General features: G+C 56.7%; 6 protein-coding genes across 6 annotated transcripts; 3 read left to right on the top strand and 3 right to left on the bottom strand.

Annotated features, from left to right (window-relative positions):
- Positions 1–361: 361 nt before the first annotated feature.
- Positions 362–3,562, top strand: L226DRAFT_460076 (glutamine-dependent NAD(+) synthetase with GAT domain-containing protein; the record flags this gene model as incomplete). The annotated part of the gene is made up of 18 exons (XM_067675568.1): positions 362–387; positions 507–537; positions 594–679; positions 733–764; positions 820–904; positions 970–1,165; positions 1,216–1,304; positions 1,361–1,478; positions 1,538–1,884; positions 1,940–2,091; positions 2,155–2,332; positions 2,387–2,629; positions 2,685–2,722; positions 2,784–2,877; positions 2,937–3,003; positions 3,067–3,279; positions 3,338–3,362; positions 3,420–3,562. 18 exons carry the CDS (start codon positions 362–364, stop codon positions 3,560–3,562), a joined length of 2,163 nt encoding a protein of 720 aa, XP_067536790.1.
- On the bottom strand, positions 3,423–6,307 carry L226DRAFT_505499 (exocyst complex component sec6). Its single transcript, XM_067678032.1, has 4 exons — positions 5,880–6,307; positions 5,431–5,823; positions 3,874–5,368; positions 3,423–3,815 (listed from the first exon to the last, which is right to left on the bottom strand). Exons 1-4 carry the CDS (start codon positions 6,168–6,170, stop codon positions 3,745–3,747), a joined length of 2,250 nt encoding a protein of 749 aa, XP_067536789.1. The 5' UTR covers positions 6,171–6,307; the 3' UTR covers positions 3,423–3,744.
- A 1,048-nt stretch (positions 6,308–7,355) lies between these two features.
- L226DRAFT_569513 (uncharacterized protein) lies at positions 7,356–9,021 on the top strand (the record flags this gene model as incomplete). Its single annotated transcript, XM_067684320.1, has 4 exons — positions 7,356–7,475; positions 7,689–8,040; positions 8,099–8,689; positions 8,744–9,021. 4 exons carry the CDS (start codon positions 7,356–7,358, stop codon positions 9,019–9,021), a joined length of 1,341 nt encoding a protein of 446 aa, XP_067536788.1.
- Positions 9,022–9,449: 428 nt separating this feature from the next.
- On the bottom strand, positions 9,450–17,140 carry L226DRAFT_603223 (uncharacterized protein; the record flags this gene model as incomplete). The annotated part of the gene is made up of 25 exons (XM_067685696.1): positions 9,450–9,825; positions 9,886–10,118; positions 10,176–10,264; positions 10,318–10,978; positions 11,033–11,218; positions 11,274–11,533; positions 11,589–11,651; positions 11,707–12,021; positions 12,080–12,126; positions 12,187–12,282; positions 12,340–12,440; positions 12,497–12,540; positions 12,593–12,687; positions 12,753–12,793; positions 12,857–13,404; positions 13,463–13,505; positions 13,555–14,241; positions 14,306–14,560; positions 14,638–14,814; positions 14,935–15,113; positions 15,190–15,485; positions 15,551–15,942; positions 15,993–16,569; positions 16,814–16,943; positions 17,065–17,140. 25 exons carry the CDS (start codon positions 17,138–17,140, stop codon positions 9,450–9,452), a joined length of 5,967 nt encoding a protein of 1,988 aa, XP_067536787.1.
- Positions 17,141–17,486: 346 nt separating this feature from the next.
- On the top strand, positions 17,487–19,203 carry L226DRAFT_569511 (uncharacterized protein; the record flags this gene model as incomplete). The annotated part of the gene is made up of 5 exons (XM_067684319.1): positions 17,487–17,630; positions 18,468–18,568; positions 18,638–18,690; positions 18,765–18,851; positions 18,902–19,203. 5 exons carry the CDS (start codon positions 17,487–17,489, stop codon positions 19,201–19,203), a joined length of 687 nt encoding a protein of 228 aa, XP_067536786.1.
- L226DRAFT_521898 (uncharacterized protein) lies at positions 19,200–19,846 on the bottom strand (the record flags this gene model as incomplete). Its single annotated transcript, XM_067678726.1, has 4 exons — positions 19,200–19,340; positions 19,448–19,542; positions 19,621–19,687; positions 19,739–19,846. The coding sequence occupies 4 exons, from the start codon at positions 19,844–19,846 to the stop codon at positions 19,200–19,202; spliced, it is 411 nt and encodes a 136-aa protein (XP_067536785.1).
- Positions 19,847–20,122: the final 276 nt, after the last annotated feature.

Here is a 20,122-nt window from a genome sequence, read left to right as displayed (position 1 = left end):
CTGTAACAGGGCAAAAAAAACCCGTGACAGGTCCGTCAAATGTAACTTTTTACTGGCCTATCACCTCCTTTACGGCTAATGTACCCGAAAAAGTTACATCCGACGGAAATGTTACTGGCCTGTTACGCCATCCAAAATCTTGGATTACCCGCCGTGTCTTGCTCTCATGCTAGCGCCGGATGACGTCACGTGTGCGACACAAGTACCATCATCGCTATCCTGTCGCAGCGATAAAACAGATTTGACTCGGACACGGCTTCCTCTCTTCCTGGCTCATCTTGCCAAGGACCCGTTGAGTTCGGTGCAGTACAAGACTTATAGCGCAAGGACGTGCTTGACCGCGTCGGGAAGTCTACTCAAAATGGGTCATCTGATCACAGTTGCGACGTCAGTTTGATTTCCTCGTTCTTTCCTCTGTGAATCTGACATCATCCCGGGCTTATAGTTGGTGTGTGGTTAACCGACTGTAACGACCTCGCCTGTCGTTCTAACCTCTTCGGCTATAGCTCACTGAACCAATGGGCTCTTGACTTTGAGGTGAGCTGCGGTTGTGAAGATATCGAAGAGACTCGCAACGATCGCCATCTTCGCAGGGGAATCTTCAACGCATCCTTGCCAGCATCCGGATAGCGAAGGAGAAAGGTGCCACTTTGCGTGTCGGTCCGGAGCTTGAGATCACGTCAGTGTCACCTTGAGGTCCTTCGAAGCAAGGCTGTTGACGTATACATACAGGGGCTATGGTTGCATGGATCACTTCCTTGAGGGTGGGCGGTACATACATTCTTACTGACACGTACTAATCTGGCGTACATGAACAAGGGGATACGGGCCTTCACTCTTGGGAAGTCCTCGCGGAAATTCTGAAGTCGGAAGAGGCCCGTGGCATTGTTTGCGACATCGGAATGTTTGTCGTTCCTGTCCTTGTTGCACTTCATGAGCCATAGCTGAGACTCTATCCTTAATACGTAGGCCGGTGACGCACAAGAACGTGATCTACAATTGTCGTGTGATCATTCACGATGGCCAGATCCTTCTCATTCGCCCAAAGATGTGGATGGCGAACGACGGCAACTACCGGGAGCTTCGCTGGTTCACCCCTTGGATGAAGCACCGCCAGGTTGAGGATCACTACCTACCCAGGATCATCCACGCGGTTACAGGACAGGTATTAGAGCTGCTCGAGTATGACTCCATAATTTCTGAGTTCCGCGGTAGACAAAAGTTCCATTCGGCGATGCGGTGGTCAGCACTGTCGATACCTGCATTGGAGTCGAGCTTTGTGAAGAGCTCTTCACCCCGGCAAGGTATGTCCTATATGTGGACAACAAGCCTATTCCACATTGACCATGACTCCACATAGTCCTCATATCCTGATGGGTCTCGATGGAGTGGAGATCTTCACCAACTCCAGTGGCAGCCACCATGAGCTGCGAAAGCTCTACAGACGAGTCGAGCTCATGAAGGAGGCCACTATGAAGGTGAGTCATGTTGCCCATCCAATATTGCAGGTATCTCATGTGCATGTGCAAATCTACAGCTCGGAGGTGTCTACCTGTACGCCAACCAGCAAGGATGCGACGGCGACCGCCTCTACTACGACGGCTGCGCCATGATCGTCGTGAATGGCCGTGTCGTTGCGCAGGGTTCACAGTTCTCCCTCCAGGACGTCGAGGTCGTCACTGCAACTGTAGACATCGAGGATGTGCGTTCCCACCGTGCGATAAGCAGCCGCAGCAACCAGGCAGCTGGTGCAGAACGATACCACCGCATCGAAGTTGATTTCGCCTTGTCGGATGCGAAAGAGGACGAGATCAAAGACTTCAGCGAACTGATAATTGGGCCGCTTCCCGAGGTGCGGTACCATAAGCCCGAGGAAGAAATTGCGTATGTCGGAAAAGGTTGAATAGTCGGGTATATGCGCTGATGTTGTAGTGCACAGACTCGGTCCCGCATGCTGGCTCTGGGACTACTTGCGCCGCTCCCGCACACAAGGGTACTTTATCCCGCTGAGCGGCGGTATTGACAGTTGCGCGACCTCCGTAATCGTCTATTCGATGTGTCGCCTGGTCGCGGAGGCTGCTCGTAATGGCGGTAAGCCATCTCCTTTCCCATCGTCTGGATGGGATCATCAAGCTTAGGTCGCTTGTTGCATAGACCAGCAGGTCATCGAGGACGCCCGCCGCATCGCTGGTGAGCCAGAAGGCTCGGAATACGTACCCTCGGACCCGCGCGACTTCGCAAACAAGATCTTCCACACGTGCTACATGGGCACCGAGAACTCCAGCCCGGAGACAAGGAAGCGTGCCAAGGATCTGGCCAACGCCATCGGCAGGTATGTTCGCTTCCAGTCCCCCGCTCTCAATTTGACATATGGCATTATGTCCAGCTACCATATCGACCTGAACATGGACACGCTTGTCACCGCAATCCGTGATTTGTTCGCGTATGTGACGGGGGTGAAGCCGCGCTTCCGCGTGCATGGTGGCACTGGTGCAGAGAATCTCGCTTTGCAGAACATCCAGGCGCGGCTGCGAATGGTCATTGCGTACCTGTTCGCCCAATTGATGCCGTTCGTCCGCGGCCGCCAGGGTGGCCTCCTTGTGTTGGGCAGTGCGAATGTCGACGAGAGGTGAGCGATGTTCTATCCAGTGGGATTGCGAGTTAACTCTGCACTGTGACGTCAGCTTGAGGGGGTACTTTACCAAGTACGATTGCTCTTCAGGTATGTGCCATACGGGCCTGAGGAACTTGGACCCTGGTTCTAATAAATCCAACGTTTGCAGCGGACGTGAACCCCATCGGAGCGATCAGTAAGACGGACCTGAAGAAGTTTATCGCATATGCCCGCGACGCGTTCGACCTCCCGGTCTTGACAGAGTAAGTCTCCATTGATTCGTGAACATTGAATTCGTTGACTGACTTACAGCGCACTTCAGATTCTTGGAGGCTGTCCCTACCGCCGAGCTTGAGCCGATCACGGAGACCTACGTCCAGGCCGATGAGGTACGTTTGACCACTCCAATAGACGGCCACTTGCATAGCGTCACTGACTATATGCTCACCTAGGCGGATATGGGCATGACGTACGACGAGCTGTCGGTGTTTGGACGTCTGCGCAAAGTTGAGAAGTGCGGCCCATGGAGCATGTTCACGAAGCTCGTGCACGAATGGGGGTCCTTCCTCTCACCTCCACAGGTCGCAGAGAAGGTCAAGCACTTCTTCTTTGAGTATGCGCGGAACAGACATAAGATGACGACGCTCACGCCGTCGTACCATGCGGTACGTGCTCTGCGTTAAGTGGAGAACTCTGCCTGTCTCACTTTGGCGTGCTTTGCAGGAGCAATACAGCCCCGATGACAACCGTGGGTCCCCGTTCCGTATCGCCCAGAGCATAGTCGATGCTAACGCTGCGTGCACAGGCTATGACTTGCGGCCCTTCCTCTACCCTTCCCGCTTCCCCTGGCAGTTCAAGAAGATCGACGAAGCGGCGGCGAAGTGGCCAGATAAGTCGACCGTGCACGCGCAGCAAGCCCGAGACCAGCATGCTATTCAAGGGCACTAGGTCGTCGTACCGAAGGGTCAGCTTGATGTGAAGAGCTTGATCGTGGGACGTGTGTAGAAATACAGATGCGATGTAGGTTACAGAGCAGCAGTGAAAGAAAGAGAGAAACTGTAGCGGTAGATAGAGGGGTATGCGTATGCCGAGAAATAAATACTGACGTGCGATCCGATGCTGTTTGGGTTCTATGTGCGCACGAGGAACCGCGAGAGGGCACCCTGGATGACAATCTTCTTCATGATCGTAGGTTCCGGCGCTGCGTAGGGAAACAATTTGAGCATATACGTTGTGGTCAAGCAGGAACTCCAACATACGATCTGTGAGACCCTCGTCCTTGACTTTGCGCTTTACGCTGTCCATGACCTCGCTGACCGCAGAACGGTCCAAGTCGTTCCGCACCTTCATCAATGCCTCGACGAACTGGATACACGGCCCGTGTACCTTCGCGAACGACCAGTAGGACAAGAAAACGAGGCTCTTCGACGCCTCCAGCATCGACAACACCTGGTCGAGCACCTCCATCTGCGGCTCAAGCTCCTTCATCTTCTTGTACGTCCCGAAGAACTGGTACGCATCGTTGATGTCCTGGCGGATGCGGTCTGTCGCCGCGGGCATGTTCAGCTTTGGCCCGTTCGCGAGCGCCGTGAGATACGTGACAAGATACGTGTCGAGGAGGTCCTCGAGGAGCACCTCAAAGAGCGACTCGTTGAGGTACGCCTGGTAGTCGGACATGTAGTCGCGCATCGTCTCGATGATCTGCGAGTGCGTGCCCTCGTACCACGCAGGCCCGAAGAGCTGCTTCGTCGCCGGCTTCAGGTCGTGGAAGATGATACTGATCAGCGTCTGCGTGTATTTCTTCGCGACGTCGAGGTATCCATCGAGCGCGTCGTTGAACCGGTCGTGGATCGTCGCGCGGTACTTGTCAGACACAAGCGGCTCGATCCGCGCGGACAGAGTCTCCGTGAAGTCCGCCGCCTTGATCTGGTCGTTCGCGAGCGCGATGCAGTACTCGACGAGGCCTCCGGGAACCTCCTCCGGCTTCTCTACGTACTTCTTGAACTCGGTGTCGACGAGCTTCACCCACCGGTCCTGGATCGCGCGCATGACACGATTGACCTCCTCAACCGCGCGCGCAAGGACGAGCCCTTGGTTGGAGTCGAGCGCAAGGTCGACCTGCTGGTTGACCATGTCGAGGAAGATGATTGTGCCCGGCGTCGTGTAAAGTCCGTCCGCGGTCTGCTCGGGCGGCTCCTCCCGTGCAGTGAACGCCTGGACCTCGGTGCGCATGAGGTTCTCGGACCACTCATCCAGCTTCTTGATGATGAGTTGGAGATAGTCCTCGATCAGGCTCTGCTCCTTGCCCTCAAGCAGAGGGGGCTCGAGCAGCTCGGCGGGGATGTTGAGCTCGCGCATGCTCTTCTTGTACTCCTTGATCCAGGCGTGCAGGGTGAGCAGGACACTCGCCTCCGGCTCAGACTTGACAAGTCGCGTGAGCGTGTTGTTGAGGGCCTTATGGTATTCGCGAACGTACGTCGTCCAAATTTCGTACGAAGGGGGGAAGCAGGGAACAACGTCGCTCTCGATGCGGATGAGGTCCTTGTAGATGAAGACCAAGTCGTCCAGGAACTCGGCGGGGTTGCGCTCGTTTGCCGTGTACACCTCGTCGAACTTGGCCTGGATGGAGTCTGTGATGCACTTCATGACCTTCGACCTGTAGTGCTTGATTACGCGAGCGTTCGCCTGCATCGACCGGAACTTCGACGCTGCGTCTATCTTGGCCACTTTCTTGACCAGCTTGATAGCGATAGCCTAGGCGAAAGAAAATAGGATTGTACCTGAGGGGTAGACGGAAAATTATGTCTGAGACTCACCTTCTCATCTTCGCGTGCCTCCATCTCGACGACCTTCATGAGCCTCACAATGACGTCCGGATTACCCGCGCGCACGATGGGAAGGATATTGCGCGCGAGGTCGAGCACGTACTCGTCGAACGCCTCGATGAGACGCGTCAGTCGCTCGAACCAGCGAGTCAGAGTGTTGCGGGTGTCTGCGGACGACTTCTTCGCCTGGTGCATAGTCTGATTACGGAAAGCCTCGAGTCGATTCAGAGCAAAGTGTATGCGTAGCAGGTTGGGAGCAGGACCTAGGATGTCGTTGCTGTCTTCGATGAGCATCTGCTCGATCATCTCCAGCTTAGAGTTCATTTCGAGTAGGTTGTTCACCATCTCCTCCGTCTGCTCGAAGTTGCGGTGGACCATAGAAACCTAAGGGTACGCACGGACTCAGCAATCTCCGCGCACATTGCTTGCGGAGGACGTACTCTGCTGATCTGGTCGAACGTCGACACGACGTACTTGGGGTCGCTGCACATCCTGTCCACGGTCTCCATCTCGTCCTTGATTGCCTGTACATTGTTCCTCGTCCCGAACAGCTTCCGCAGGCCATCTCGCGTGACGTCCAGCTGCTCCTTCACGCCGCTCCGTAGTCGCGCGTCGATTGAGGCCTTCTCCTTCTCGAGTTTCTTCCGGAATGCAGCAACCTTGGCGAGGTCGTCTGGAGACTGCAGGTATTCGCCCACGGATTGGGCTGCAGAGATTGCGGGCGCAGACATCGTGGTGTTACTTGGTAAGGTGATTCTTTATCGTGTTCAGCGCAAGCGCATGACTGCTCGATCCAGACAAAAGCACAGGTGAAGTGAGACTCAGAGGGTAAGTAGGGTGGCGGAGCAGGACAGTGACGCTGCGCTGCGCGCTCAGTTGCCCAGCCTCGCTAGTATGTACATAATTGACCCTTGCAAAACGGTATCATGTCCGGCCGTTTCGCTAACCTGTCCGCGCGTTTGCTCCTCCACGCCAAATTATCGATACACTGTCCGCACTTTGAAGGATCTCCTCCACCACTCATCCGTTCCTCTTGAAATTTTGGAACTTACCTATTCTGAAGCCTCTCGTCTCAGGAAAAATATCAGTTTCCTTGTATTCCTTCTCGTTCGTGTTGTATTGCATGCATCCAAAATGGGCGCTAACCCGCCCATTTGCTTGCGCGCTTTGTGTCCCAGTCCCTCCGCACCCTCCCGACCCACTCCAGCGCTTCGTGCTACTTTGCCGACTTTGCCCGCCACCTACTATGCCCGCTAGCGCCAGTCACTCTTCCGCGCCAGTCCCCGCCAGCGCTAACCGCCAACCCAGACGGTGAGGTGGACACCCGTCCTCCCAAGCCTCGAGCGCCCGCCTCGTTCTACCAACGCCCGCCCCATCAGCCGCAGCCACCGTTATGGGTGTGTCTTACATGTAGAGTATTCCACGACAATACTGACCGCTTGTCCCTCTAGCACCCGCTACCCGCCCACGCGGTGCTTATGCGCCACCGCCAGTCACACAATCCAGGCGAGCACGCTCACGCTCGTTTTCTCCCTTCCACGCAACAGCCTGCTGTCGATATGCTCCTCCGTCACCATGTATGGACTTGAACATTTGAAGGCTCCCTCGCGGGTTCCATACTGGATGGGCCCCTGGCGTGCTCAGTCGGAGCGCGCCTACCACAATGCTTCTCCAAGGTCAGTCCTCCAATGTCATGTCATTCCGTCTCCCTCTGTCTTCCGTTCGCCTGGGGCAGGCATGCTACCGCGGTGATGTGGGGAGAAGTTCACGGCATGTCATTGCATGCCGTGATTGTGTCTCTCCTCAATGCCAATTTGTCCAACATCAGTGGGCGAGTCTTCTCAGGAAGGGAGGTCCCCCCACAATTGGAATACCCATCCAACATTATTTTTCCTCACCGACGTTGAGGTCATTGCATGCCGTCCTCCGTGTATCTCCTCAATGCCAATTTGCCCAATATCGGTGGACGAGTCTTCTCAGGCAGGGAGGTTCCCCCATACTTGGAATGCCCGTCCACCATTCTTTTCTTCACCGATGTGAGTCATCATGAGTTATTGCATATGTGCGCGCAACTGCACCCCATTAAGTCGGCCACCTTTCCACACTTGGCTGACTATACTGCGGTACCTTCTCTGCCTCTGTTCCGTCACCTCTCAAGCCGCCCGTCTTTGATGAAGTCAGCCGTTTGCATCTATCCCCTCTGCGTTGCATAAAGTCACTGACCATCTCGTTCGCCGCTCGCTGGACAGCCGCCCTTCCCACCTCTCTCCTTCGTGCCTCGCGCCATTTCACTCCGCGTTATCATGGATGCGTCTCCCCCTGGTGCAACTGCCCCCCACTCTTCTGTTCCCGCGCCCTCCGGTCCGGGCCCCGTCGTCACCGGTCCCTCCTCCGTTGCGCCCCCGCCTACCTCCAGTGCTTCCCTCCCCGTTACACAAACCGCGGTCGCCGACAACAAAGCCCATGCCTCGGCCACTACCGTACAGGCCAAGCAGGCGTCGATCCCTGGTGCCATGCGGGAGAAACGCAACGCTCGGATGACCGCCACCAGGCACGTCACTACCGCCCGTCCGGCGTCTCGAGGCGGCATGCCCTCTCACAGTACGTCCCTTTCCCTGTGCTCGAGAATGTGTGCCACATTAACCGTGTGGCATCTCAGATATATCTACCGCCGACCATCCCATCGACGTCGACGCCATCAAGAGCGAGCACGATGCTCCGAAGTCGCGCCTACGCCCTTCCCCCCGACCATCCGCCAAACGCCGCATGCAAGACCGCGACACCGACGACGACGACGACGAGGGCGAGGAGGACGAGGAGCAGGAAGAAGTTCTGGAGATCGATTACGATGAGCAATCCAGCGACTATGAGCCAAAGGGTAAAACCAAGGCTCGCCGTCCCCCCGCCAAGAAGACCAAGCGCAACAAGGGAGACAGCGAGGTCGATTACGATGAGCTATCCAGCGACTATGAGCCTAAGGCTAAAACCAAGGCTCGCCGTCCCCCCGTCAAGAAGCCCAAGCGCAACAAGGCAGAGAGCGAGGTCGACTACGATGAGCATTCCAGCGACTATGAGCCTAAGGCTAAAACCAAGGCTCGCCCTCCCCTCGTCAAGAAGCCCAAGCGCCACATGGGAGAGACCTGCCTTGCGTGCGCGCGTGGGGGCCATGCCACCGAGTGTGTCTGTGCCCGGCGGGTCAAAAGCTGCCGCCCGTGCATCGACGCTAAGCGACCTTGCTCTTTCTTGAAAGGTAGGCAATCACACGTTCTCGCGATCGCAGCCCTAGTACTTACCTTTTCTGCAGAGCAAGTAGCCACCCCCGACGACCACGCTCTGCCCGCCTTTGTGCGCAAGCTCAACGAGAATCTCACCCTCGTCGTCGAATACCTGGAGCGCATCCAAGATTCTCTGGACACACTCCAGTCGCTCGTCTCCCCCCCTTCCGAGGTCGACGCCCAGACGTCTTCGGCGACGGTTGCGTCCAGCGCGGAGAATGTTTACGGCCCGCCCGGGTTCCGCCCCGACGCTGCCGGTATGGCAGTGTCCCGCGGCGTCGGCGACGAGCAGAGCACGTCCGCGTAAACGTACGGCCACGCCCGGCCACGTTCCGATCCCCACCGCAGGCGTCGTCATCGTAGTTCGCCACCGTCGACGAGTTCTCAATCTGCATATCAACTACTCGCTGCTTGCGTCGTATTCTTCCCTCGCACACTGCACCGTCGTTCGTCATAGATGTAAAGGCTCGAGACTGCATTTGCATGTACCATGTATTATACCTAAATCGTCATCGCGGCCGCAATGCATATCCACTGACCCGTTCCCAGTTTATCCCGTCCCAGACATTTCCGCAGACTCCCCGAGACTGGCTTCCGTCTCCGACCGATGCCATTGCGCGTCTGTTAGAATACATGTCTGCCTTGTCAGATGATTCTCCAATGGCTCATGCGCAGGAAGTTGAGAAGCCATGGCGATACCCTAGGCCTTAGGAAGTCCTAGCCCTCAGGAAGTCGTCAGAACACCCGTCGTCCAGTACCGTCAAAGGAGTTCACGTACCCTGCGGCGTCAGCAGAGCAGACAGCGGAAGACGCTTGCTGCTTGTCTGCATCAGCTGAGGGCAGCAGGGCGTCGTCGCTCGTAGCAGAGGAGGGCGACGTGGTTATGCTGGCATCGCCGCTGCTCCCCGACAGACTAGCTCTGGGCAGACCAGCCCTGGGCCCCGACGAAGCTGTCGATGACGAGAGTGATGACGAGAGCGTGATGCCTCCTTTGCTAGCGCTGATGGACGCGGCGGCCTGCTTCATCGCCGAGATGGAGAGCGACAGCGAGTACGTCGTAGGCACGTCCAACGTGGTGAGATGCAACCACGGGATCGTATACTCGCCGATCCTGTAAATTACAGTGGCAGTCAGTACAAGACCCAAGACAAAAGACAGGACTGGGACGCACTTCACGGTTGCCGTAGAGAAGACGTCGAGCTTGCCCAGAGGAATAATCCCAAGCGATGCGAGCGCGCCCTTCACAAGGAGCACGTTCTTGACCGTGCCGCTGTTGGCAGTGCTGTGCGCAGGGATAACGAAACTATCGAATGCCTGGTCGAAATGCGCGTAGGTGTCGCCATCGACGCCTGAGTCCACTTGCGTGAAGGTGATCTCCATGTCAGTGTCCAATGGGTTGGCAATCTACAGTACGAATGTCGTGAGTGCTCCGACGAATTTCCTCAGCCTGAGCGGACTTACGTCGAAGTTGATCGTGATATAGTTGTCGATGAGGGTATCGAGTGTGATGAACGCATTGATGTGCGTTACGATGGGAGGAACGTTCAGGCCTATCATGGCGGTTAGTACTCGCAATAAGAACTAGGAAGTACAGTTTGCTCACCCTTGAGACTCGTGCTGATCCCAACACCTTCGAGTGCAGGAACCAGAGACGCGAAGGGAGAGCTATCACCGTCGCCCTTGATCGTGAGTGCAATGTCATCGCCTGTCTGCAAGAACTCCGTGAGGAACGCCTGGGCAGTGGTGTCATTCGCATCGTTAGGCTGGTAGTGGAACTCAGTCGGCATGGTGTTCTCGCCAGGAGCCAAGTTGAGGGGGTCGATCACAGCGCGGCCGAGCATGACGTCCTTATAGTACACCGGCAGCGCGACGTCGACTGTCTGCAACGAGATGTTCGACGGGTTCTGGAGCGTAGTCGTGAGAGGCGACTTGATGTATGCGCCATGGTCGTCGTGTCCGCTACCAGTGATCGAGACGTTACTGAGTGAGGCCTCCTTGTTGAAGGAGTTGATGCCCTTCAGGCTCGTGGTAACGTCGAACGGTATGGCCGAGATGGGAACATCACCAATGGTTGTGCGGGCGACAACATCAGCAGAACCCTTGAGGTCAAACTCGATGCCCGACGTGTCCGTAACAGCAGCGAAGAACACCGCGAATGCGCCGTTGTTAACCGACTGGAGCGTCTGATGCTCGAAGGACAGGACCAGATCGGCGACATTGCCCGTGGAAACACCGCCGACTGCGTCGACTTGCGGAAGCTTGAGCTGTGGAAGAGGTTAGCAGAAGACCCTTTATAGAGAGTCAATCCAATCACTCACCTGTGCTACGTCCGTGCCCTGAGCAGCCAACGTAATGTGTTCACCACTCTTGACGACCTGCAGCGAGAAGCCGAAAGGATTCTTATACTGTGTGAGGATATGCTTCGAGCTCGCATCAGGCGCGAACACTTGGCTTTGCTCGGTCATGACGAGTTCCAAGTCGGACATCTCGATAGATTGAATGATCTGCGGACAGACATCAGTCGCTAATCGTAGATAAAAGAGACGCGAAGGTACTAACGTCGAACTTCTGTCCCGGGAGAGTGACAGTCAAGGTAAGCGTCTTGAACGCCGTGCTCAACCACCCGACAGGACTGCCAGAGCCAGACGGCTGCACAGACTCGCCCTGTACGGATAGGGTCTGGTTCTCAGCGTGCAGGTAGTTGGTGAACAGCTCGCCCATGACGTCGAGATCGTCGCCGCTCTTGGAAGTGATGCGCCCAGAGAGATGCAAGCTCGTGGTCGTCTCCGGAGCAAGGAACAAGTTGTTGCCAGTGAGCGCTATAGAAATCCGGTGAACATCGAGGATGGAGCACATAGAAGTAACTGAACTTACGTCCGACAGTGGTGCCCTTGAACGAGGACTCGAACGTGACAGTTCCGAGGTCAATACCGAGCTCTGTGAAACGCCAGTCAGACCTCTACCCGGATGCTAGATAGCGAACACTACTCACGTGCAGGCGACGGGATGAGCGAGTCCGTCTCAATGTGAATACCACCGGCAGGGTCATCGGAAGGCAGCTTGAAGTTGCTGATCGTCACGCCCGGCAGGTTGTTGAACGCCTTGAACGAGATGTCCTTGCTGAGCTTCACGCCGTCAAAGATCGTACCAAGCGCCGTGACGCGGAGAGCATCCGTCGAGATCGTCCATGTAAAGTCCTCATTGTGGAGCAGGAATGTCGCGAACTCGGTGAATTGGTCGTTGTCCGTGATCGTGAGCCGTGCGCTGGTCTCATAGTCGGGAACGCCATCGTTGGCGGCCGCGCAAACTAGAAAAAGAGAGCAACAATAAGTCGTCATGAATCCCTCGAGCCTCAGTGTACCCACCTGCTGGAAGAGTGATCTTGGCAATATCATGACCCTGCCAAGTAACACTACAAGGCAAAGAGAGTCAGTCAGCGTTTGCGACATCATGTACCAGAGAGCAAACGTACGTCACGGGCTCGACGAAAGCGATCTGCGCGTCGAACGGACCAGTGCCAGTGAGCGAACCCTTCAAAGCCAAGTCGAAGCCATCGTCCGAGATATTTCTGGGTGACGTTAGTCAGCTAATGATTTTCTATATCCTCACACAGTGAACTACTCACGAAATGTTCGCCGCACTGAACTTGAGCTCAGACTGGTCGACGAGCTGCTGCACAATCGGAGGCGCGACCACGCTGATGAGGTATAAGGCAGTCTCGTCCGTCTATAGGCAAAAATCATCAGCTTCATCGAGCTCTTAATTGCACGAGGGAGACTCACGATCGCATCGACGTTGTTCTGCTTGAACGACAAGTCCGTAGCGACTGCACACTGTATAAGCACAAACAAAACCGCCTCATAAACAACTGGACTCACAGTCATCGATCTTGACCGAACTGTCAATACCGAGCGTGACCTCCAGGTTCTTCAGCGAGTTCAAAATCGCATCGTTGACGTCAAACTGCTTCCCGCTAGACCAGCATACCGATGTCAGCGACCAAAAAACGCGATACACGAACGGAGACTGAAGACAAACCTATCACAAGGAGGCTTGCCAGTATCGATCGAAGCATTGATCTACAATACCAAGTGTAATCAGCAAAAAGGGCGACACGCCCAGAGCCCGAATGCACCACCCACCGAAGTCTTCGCGCCCGGATCCGCCAGCACGACCTGGAACACCTCAGGCAACGGGCCAAGGTCAACCCCATTATTCTTCGCGCTCGTAAACAACAGCTCAATGATCATGACCGGATCCAGATTGAACTTGAACGGCAGCGTCGGCGACGTAATGTTGGTGTGCCCGTCCGCATGGATCGGGCTGCTCGAGCGGTCGACATGGTCGATGCTGCCCAGTGACAAGTTTCCAAACGTCGCGACCGCGTTGACCTCGAGCAGGTTGATGCTCGCCGTGAACGGATTCGAGAGCACAAACGTCGTCGAGGCAATGCCGGTCTTCGCGATGTCAGTGGGGAATACGAGCGAGGCGGACGTGATGAGGTTCTGGTGCAGCGCAGGGATCTTGACCGGCGTAAGGCGTATGTGCGACATCGCAAGCTCGAGCGACTCGATAGGCGTCGAATCCGTTGAGCCCTGGATAGTCGTGTCAGACTCGACGCCCTGGAGGTAGTTCTCCAGCATCTTCTGGCCAGACGCCACCGCGCCGCCCTCAGGCTGGTAGTGGACGTCTATATGCACGGTTAGTCACCCTTCACCTTCACAATAGCCAGACATGCAATCACATACCAATCGCGTACGTCTCGTTCCCCGGCACGATCACCAGGTTGCTCTACAAAACAATCAGTACTTCTCACGAATGCATCCAGAACACAACGCACCAAATCCGCAGTCCCAATAGTATCCCCTCCAAACTGCAACCCGAACGAGATATCCCCCGCACCAAGGGTGATATTACTCGGGTTAAACAGTGACGAGTTCACCTTGATGAGCAGATAGCTCGCAAACCCATGGTTCACATCCAACCCCGTCACCAGCGCCGGCTCCGCATTCAGCCCCTGCAGCCCCGCAATCGTCGTCTCCACGTCAAACTCGATGTCCGTCAGCGACAGCAGCCCGACCGCCGTCTGCGCGTCCGTGTTCGCCGCGCCCTTGAGCGTCATCGTCTCAGACTTGGACGTCGCCGTGTCCGAGAGGAACTGCTCAAACGCGCCGTGGCCGCCGCTGAACACGCCAAACGGCACCTTCGAGAAGTTCAGGTGGATGATGCGCTGCTCGACTTCCGTCGTGCTCGGGCCCTTGGGGATGACGAGCTCAGCAAAGTCTGTCCCGCCCGTGCCGACGGTGATGTTCTGCTCGAGCGCGACGATGCCGATGGGGAAGTCGAATGGCAGCGTGAACGCGGCTGTCGTGTCATCGCTCCCCATCGACGGGTCGAACGCAGTGGACTCCGTGAAGCGCAAGTCGAGCTCGTTGAGGTTGACTGACTTGATGATCTGCAGGACACCGCGGTTCGGGAGGACCGTCTCGACCTTCAACGCCTTGATACCTTCGTTGAGCCAAGTGACCTATACGAAGACATCCATCAGCACTCAAACGTCCCGCATATTACGGAAACGAAAGTGAACCCACATCGGTAGGACCAGCGCTATCACCCTGCACGACAATATTGCTGTCCTTCCCATGAATAAACGCGTTAAACATCGCGGACACCGCATCCAACCCGCTCTCCTCCTTCTGCGGGATGAGCCGCCCAGTGAGCGCAAGCGGGATGGTCGACTGCGGCGACAAGCTGAACGTGTTCGTGGCGGACGCAGGGCCAATGTTGACGTCCTGGAAGAAGTTCTGGAACCCAATCGAGGTGAGCTCGACGCCCACTTGCGAAGGCTGTGGTCGGGTCGTAGTTGCTCGTCAGCATTCGTCCATGTAAGCGGACATAGCATAAAACATCAGAAGAAACTCACGTTGGTGACGTTGGTCTGCAAGGTAAGGTGAATGCCGCCATCGGGGTCATTGCTCGGCAAGTCAAACGTCTCAATCTTCACCCCACCCTTGAGGCTGTTCATACCCTTGAGCGTGACGTTCTTGTTCGACAGCGCAATCTGGGGCACCGAGATACCAATAGCAGCGACTGTCGCATCCTGTCAGCTTGCGCCCATGGCCTTCACCGGCAGAAGAAACAGGGCTTAAACTTACCAGAAAGGTTCGTGCCCGAGATAACCCAATCAAAGGACTCCTCCGTCAGCATCGTCTTCGTAAACCAGCATCGTCTTCGTAAACTCCGCCAGGTGATCCACGCTCGCAACCTTGAACGTCGCATCCACCTCAAAGTCTGCCCCAACATCGCCCACGACGTCAATCGTCGGCATGTCAATGCTCCCAATCGACGCGCCATTCCACTCGATCGACAGTCCAGCCGGGAACGAGATCTTCGCATCGACTACCGCGCCGCATCAATGTCAGTCATTCCCCATCTATTCTCTCTCGCATGCGGAACTGTAGAAGAAGAAACTCACAAGGCCCAGCGTTCTTGATCGACCCCTTGAGCGACGTGCCAAACGAGTCCTCCTTGATGTCCTTGATCAGTACCATCTCGATCCCGAGCACCGACCCGTCCACGATCTTCTGCACGATCGGCTGTGCGAGGATCGGCAGGAGCAAATTCAGGCTCTTGTCCGTCTTGATCTCCACGTCCGGCTGCGTGTACGACAGCGTCGTCGCGTACTCGCCAATGTTCACCCCCGCCGTGAGCTCCACGTCCGACGTCAGCTTTGTAAACGCCTTGTCCACGTAGCTCGGGAGGTCGAATCCACTGCGCCGCGTCGTCAGCTCTCACTGTCTCCGGAGGATCAAAGGTAATAAGAAAGAGGGACTCACGTGAACAGATTGTCCCGCTTCGTGACGTCCTCCCTCTTCCCCTTCGACCCACCCACACCATTCAGATACTTATACCCACCCAGCGCAACAATCGCATCCAACTGGTCCGTATCCAACCCCGCCTCCTCGGCCAGCACCCTCGTCACGCTAAATAGCGCCTCCGGGTCCATATTCAGCTCCAGATCCAAATCCGGCGAGTCCGTCGACGCGTTCCCCTTCGACGCAAACGTCACGCTCGGCATATCGATCGTCCCCAGCGTGATCCCGTGGAACGTCACGTTGCTCGCCACCTTCGTGATCACCAGGTCGCTCGTGAACGGGTTCGCGAGCGAAACCACCGCGTACGCGGTGTCGTCCGCGAGTTGCTCACCGGCGCCCACGGCGCGTGCGTGCTAAACTCCAAGCTCATGTCCCCAATCGTGATCGCCTTGATCGGGCTCACCGCGCCCCCAGGCGCCACGAACGGCACATGCAGCTCCAGCGCCGTCAGCCCTGCGCTCAGCCAGCTCACCGCCCGCCCGTCTGCCTGGATCGAGCTCTTGCCCGTCGCCACCACGTCCGCCTGCTCCCCGTTCAGGTACTTCGTGAACAGCTCCGATGTCTTCGCCAGTGCGTCTGTGCCCGTTTGCGGGACGAGCGTGCCGTCGAGCGTGACCGCGTTGCTTCCCGGCTTGATCACCGTGTTCGCGCCGCTGCCCGTGCCGAGGTACAGGCCCTTGTACGAGAGGTCGAACACGACCGTGCCGAGGTTCACGTTGAACGCGCTGGGATTGTCCAAGCCGGTCATCGCGCTGAACACGATCCCGCCCGCCGCGTCGTCCCGCGGTAGCTTGAAGTCGACGATCGAGACGTGTCCGTCAAATTTGTTCATCCCGTTCAGCGTCACGTCCTTTTTGAAGTGCAGCCCGTGTGCGGTCGGGAACGCGATCGCGCGCACGTTCAGCTTGTCGTCAGGTGCCACGTGAAGTTCGGTTGGGTGATCATGGCCGAGGTGAATGCGGAGAACGCAGCGTCGTCCGCTATCGTGAATGGGACCGTCTGGTTGATGTATGCGCGTTTGGACTTCACTTTGAGCGGGTCGAGCGAGAAGGAGCCGAGCGTGACTTGGTCGCCTCAGGCGTTCACCCAGGCGACTTGCAGCGGCTCGTTGAACTTGATCGTAGCGGAGAAGATTCCGCCGTGCGAGACCGAGCCGTCCATCTGCACGTCGAATGTGCCCGGAGCGTCAGGACAGCACATAGACCATAGTAAGGAGACACGTACGAAATGTTCGTAGCGTTTGTAATCAGGGTCTGGTCGACATTGAGGACGGAAATGTTCCCGATGTGCTGAGCAATAGCATGCTCCACAGGGTAGAGCAAGATGAAGAGGATAGCGATACCGAGGAGCGAGACTGTGATGTTCGTGATGAGGCAGCCATGGTGGTTAGAGCACTCCGGATCCGAGCAATATAATGTTCCGGTCGTCGCCGTGCTTTGGCGCAGGGTTGCATTTTGGCCGTGTGCGAGATGAACCTCTTCCGAAATATTCCCTGCGAGGGTTGGGAGAGTTTGCGTTGGACCACTGCGAGGGTTGGGAGACACCAGCCATCGTTGCCAGCGTGATGATGTCGTTCATACCGCTGGGAACGTTGGGCTAGTGTTATACCCCAAAAGTACGACGTAATAATGCGCATTTGGCGCAGCGGTCTTGAGCGCCAGTGGTACCTGTGCGCGGTGCGACGTCGCGCGTTCGAATCCTGCATGCGCATCCCATTTTTCCTCTTTTTTGGGCCTGCCTACGCGTACCTTGTTGCCTCAACTGTCCTCAAGCAACTTTTGCTCACTCTCATTTCACTCCTCTCCAGGTACGTCGTAGTGACACTCATGTGTAGTTAGAAGTGCTTCACGCGGTACCTAATACATACCACCGGCTACGTTCATCCCCCTTCAGCCCCATGAATGCCCCAAACGGCAGCACCAATACCACCTCCCCACAGCCGACCCAGGCGCAACGGGAGCTAGACCAGCTATGGGCAAAGCTGGAGGCGAAGGATCTCATCCCCGATGGGTATGGCATCCGCAAAAGGGAGAAGAAGAGGGTGAGGAGCGGGCACCTGGAGCTCAGAGCTGCCCAGACCACCAAAACACCGTCCACTTCTGGATGAATCGCCAGAGCAGCGTCCCAGCTCGCTGTCGCCGTTGTCCTCGTCCTCGTTTGTCTGGTCGGTAGTATCTGTGGCTCCTACCGCAGCATGGCCGTGGTCAGGTAGGTCCTTGCGCCAGTCGCGTTTCTTCCTGCCTAACGTCGCCCTCCAAATCCGCATCTGTCGCGATCATTCGTCAGTCTGTGAATACGAATGAATCGCGTATTGTATGTACGATAGTATGCCTCCAAATGCGTACGTAGATGTCCTGTCCATGGACTGCACTGCCGACTTCTCCTGCATCCTCAACAAGCACCCCGCTTACATTACACACAACGTCCTCGGAGGCACGTCCGCATGTTTGGCACCCCCAGACAGATGCCCCGCCATCTAAACATCCTCGTCGGCGAGTTATCTGTCTGGGCGTCCGGCACCCAGGGGCTTGGAGGACACAGGTGCTCGCAGACGTAGATACCAGTGGCGGCGTCCCATGCTGTTGAACAACATGGAACGCGACCCCTTTGCGCAACCCACACACAAACATGTGCTCACCGCATTTGACCGCCTCCCATCTGGAGTTATCTCCCCGGTAGTCACGCCGCCCGTCCTTGGCTCGCCTTTAGTAATTCGCAACGGTCGCATTTGCAGGTCCCCGCAATGGCGTCGGACTCGCACCGAACTTCCTCCACCGTGCGCGTAGTACCTCGGACGTGTTTGCGTGCCCCCCCGCCCGGCTAGCCTCCGGCTCTATGCGTTTCCGGTGTTCGTTTGCTCACGTCGGCGCTCGTGTAGATCTCCTCGCCCGGTGCCCAATGCCGCCCGACGATCCGGAGTTGTGCGCGCCCATGGCAAGCGTTACACACACGCACCCCTGCAATACCAAGCCACGGTCAGTATGTCACCGCCCATCCCGCTCGTGCAACGCTTGCTCATCGATATCGTTGCTTGCCGTTCTTTCCCAGTAAGGACCCCACTGCGTCCACGTTCAAAAGCGGTGAGTCGACGTCCTCGTCAGGTGCGGTTATTATTCACGGCGAGCAATATAGTACGTCCGGTTGACTAGTTCGTCCAACTGGTTTTCTTCGGCAGCGTCGACGGCCACCGTCGATCCCGCGGCGTCGCTGTCTTTGGCTCCCACCCGCGAGAGTCTGACGACCCAACACAGGCCAATAACCGGTTAGTTCCTGCGAGCCGATGCAGCGACTAAATCACTCACCACAACGCAGGCTACTGCCCTGCCCTTCTCGCTACTCCCTGCGGCCGCGATTGCTTCGTCTCCCACTCCACCGTCGGCGAACGTCCAGTTTCGGCCACCGCCTGCCACACCCTCCGCGCGATCACGCGCTGTCCATGGCCATCGTACCGCAAGCTCGGAGCCAGCGTGGACTGTGCGCTAGGGCTCTTCGCGCCCTCTTCCCCCGTGCAGGCCGTCCTCACACCCTCCAAGTTGTCAGTCACCGTTCACCCGCCGACTGAGGAGGCCAACATCTGCGTCGCGCGACATCTGCGGTCGTCATCCGCCGCCTAGTCGCGCTCTTTCGTCTCGCCGGGGTCCTCGAGCTCTTCTGCCACCAAAAGGTGCTTCACAAGATGCTCCCACAGCATCTCGTTCTCGTTCACAGCACGTGAATAGTGCACCTCCTGGCACACGACTGAATCGTCAACCTAATCACGCGTGGTGTCGGCCACAGTGCGCCCCTCTTCGTCACAGGGCAACCATCTCCTCCAACCAGCCTCAGCACACGGAATATTCCAAGCCCACGGCAACGCACCTGGCCAAACCTCCTCTGCTCCTTGATATGGCTGTTGACGTCTCTCCGCCCATCTTGGTCTTTTGCGATGTCCAACCACCTCGGCCCAAGCTCACCTTAGTGGATCCATCGCCGATACACATGTCTCACAAGGACGTCAGATTAGACAGCGCAGTTATCCACGACTAACGTACCTCCGGTATCGTCTTCGTCATCTTCCTCGTCTCCACGTACATCTGGCCTATCACCAACGGCGACATCCTAGAGAGCCTGGGAGTCATGCATCTGAAGATCAGCAAGGATTACACATACCTTTTGTGTCCCACATAACCTCTTCCCCCTCCTCGTCGTCCTCATCCTGCCAGCCATCACGGCCTTTTCTCCAGATCGCATTTTGAAGTCGTCCTCACTATCTTGCATATCAGGGCGTGAGGTGTCGTCGCAAACCTCATAAGCCGGCTCGGGGCATGAGCAGTCGCTGCTCAGATGCCATCATCGCCACTAGGCCCTGGGGTTTTACCATCCGACCGGTTCCATGCTCCTACGCAAGGAAGGTGTGGCCTATTGCAGCATGTAAGGGGCAGCCAGTTTCGGTGGTAGTTAGCAGGAGCACGACAGAGCTGGCCATGGGAAAGAGCGACTTCGCCGGTACCAGCCGGAGTCACATGCCCGAAAGCCTCCTGCAATGACGTAAAG

This window comes from Lentinus tigrinus (assembly GCF_003813185.1).
Source record: "Lentinus tigrinus ALCF2SS1-7 unplaced genomic scaffold L226scaffold_8, whole genome shotgun sequence".
Taxonomy (NCBI): domain Eukaryota; kingdom Fungi; phylum Basidiomycota; class Agaricomycetes; order Polyporales; family Polyporaceae; genus Lentinus; species Lentinus tigrinus.
This window is presented reverse-complemented; position numbering and strand designations above follow the sequence as displayed.

Coding starts and splice junctions, on each gene's coding strand:
- L226DRAFT_505499 (XM_067678032.1), bottom strand. CDS start 6,170: ATGTCTGCGCCCGCAATCTCTGCAGCCCAATCCGTGGGCGAATACCTG. Junction 5,824..5,879: donor CGTTCGACCAGATCAGCAGA/GTACGTCCTCCG, acceptor GCGTACCCTTAG/GTTTCTATGGTCCACCGCAA. Junction 3,816..3,873: donor GGACGAGGGTCTCACAGATC/GTATGTTGGAGT, acceptor TTCCCTACGCAG/CGCCGGAACCTACGATCATG.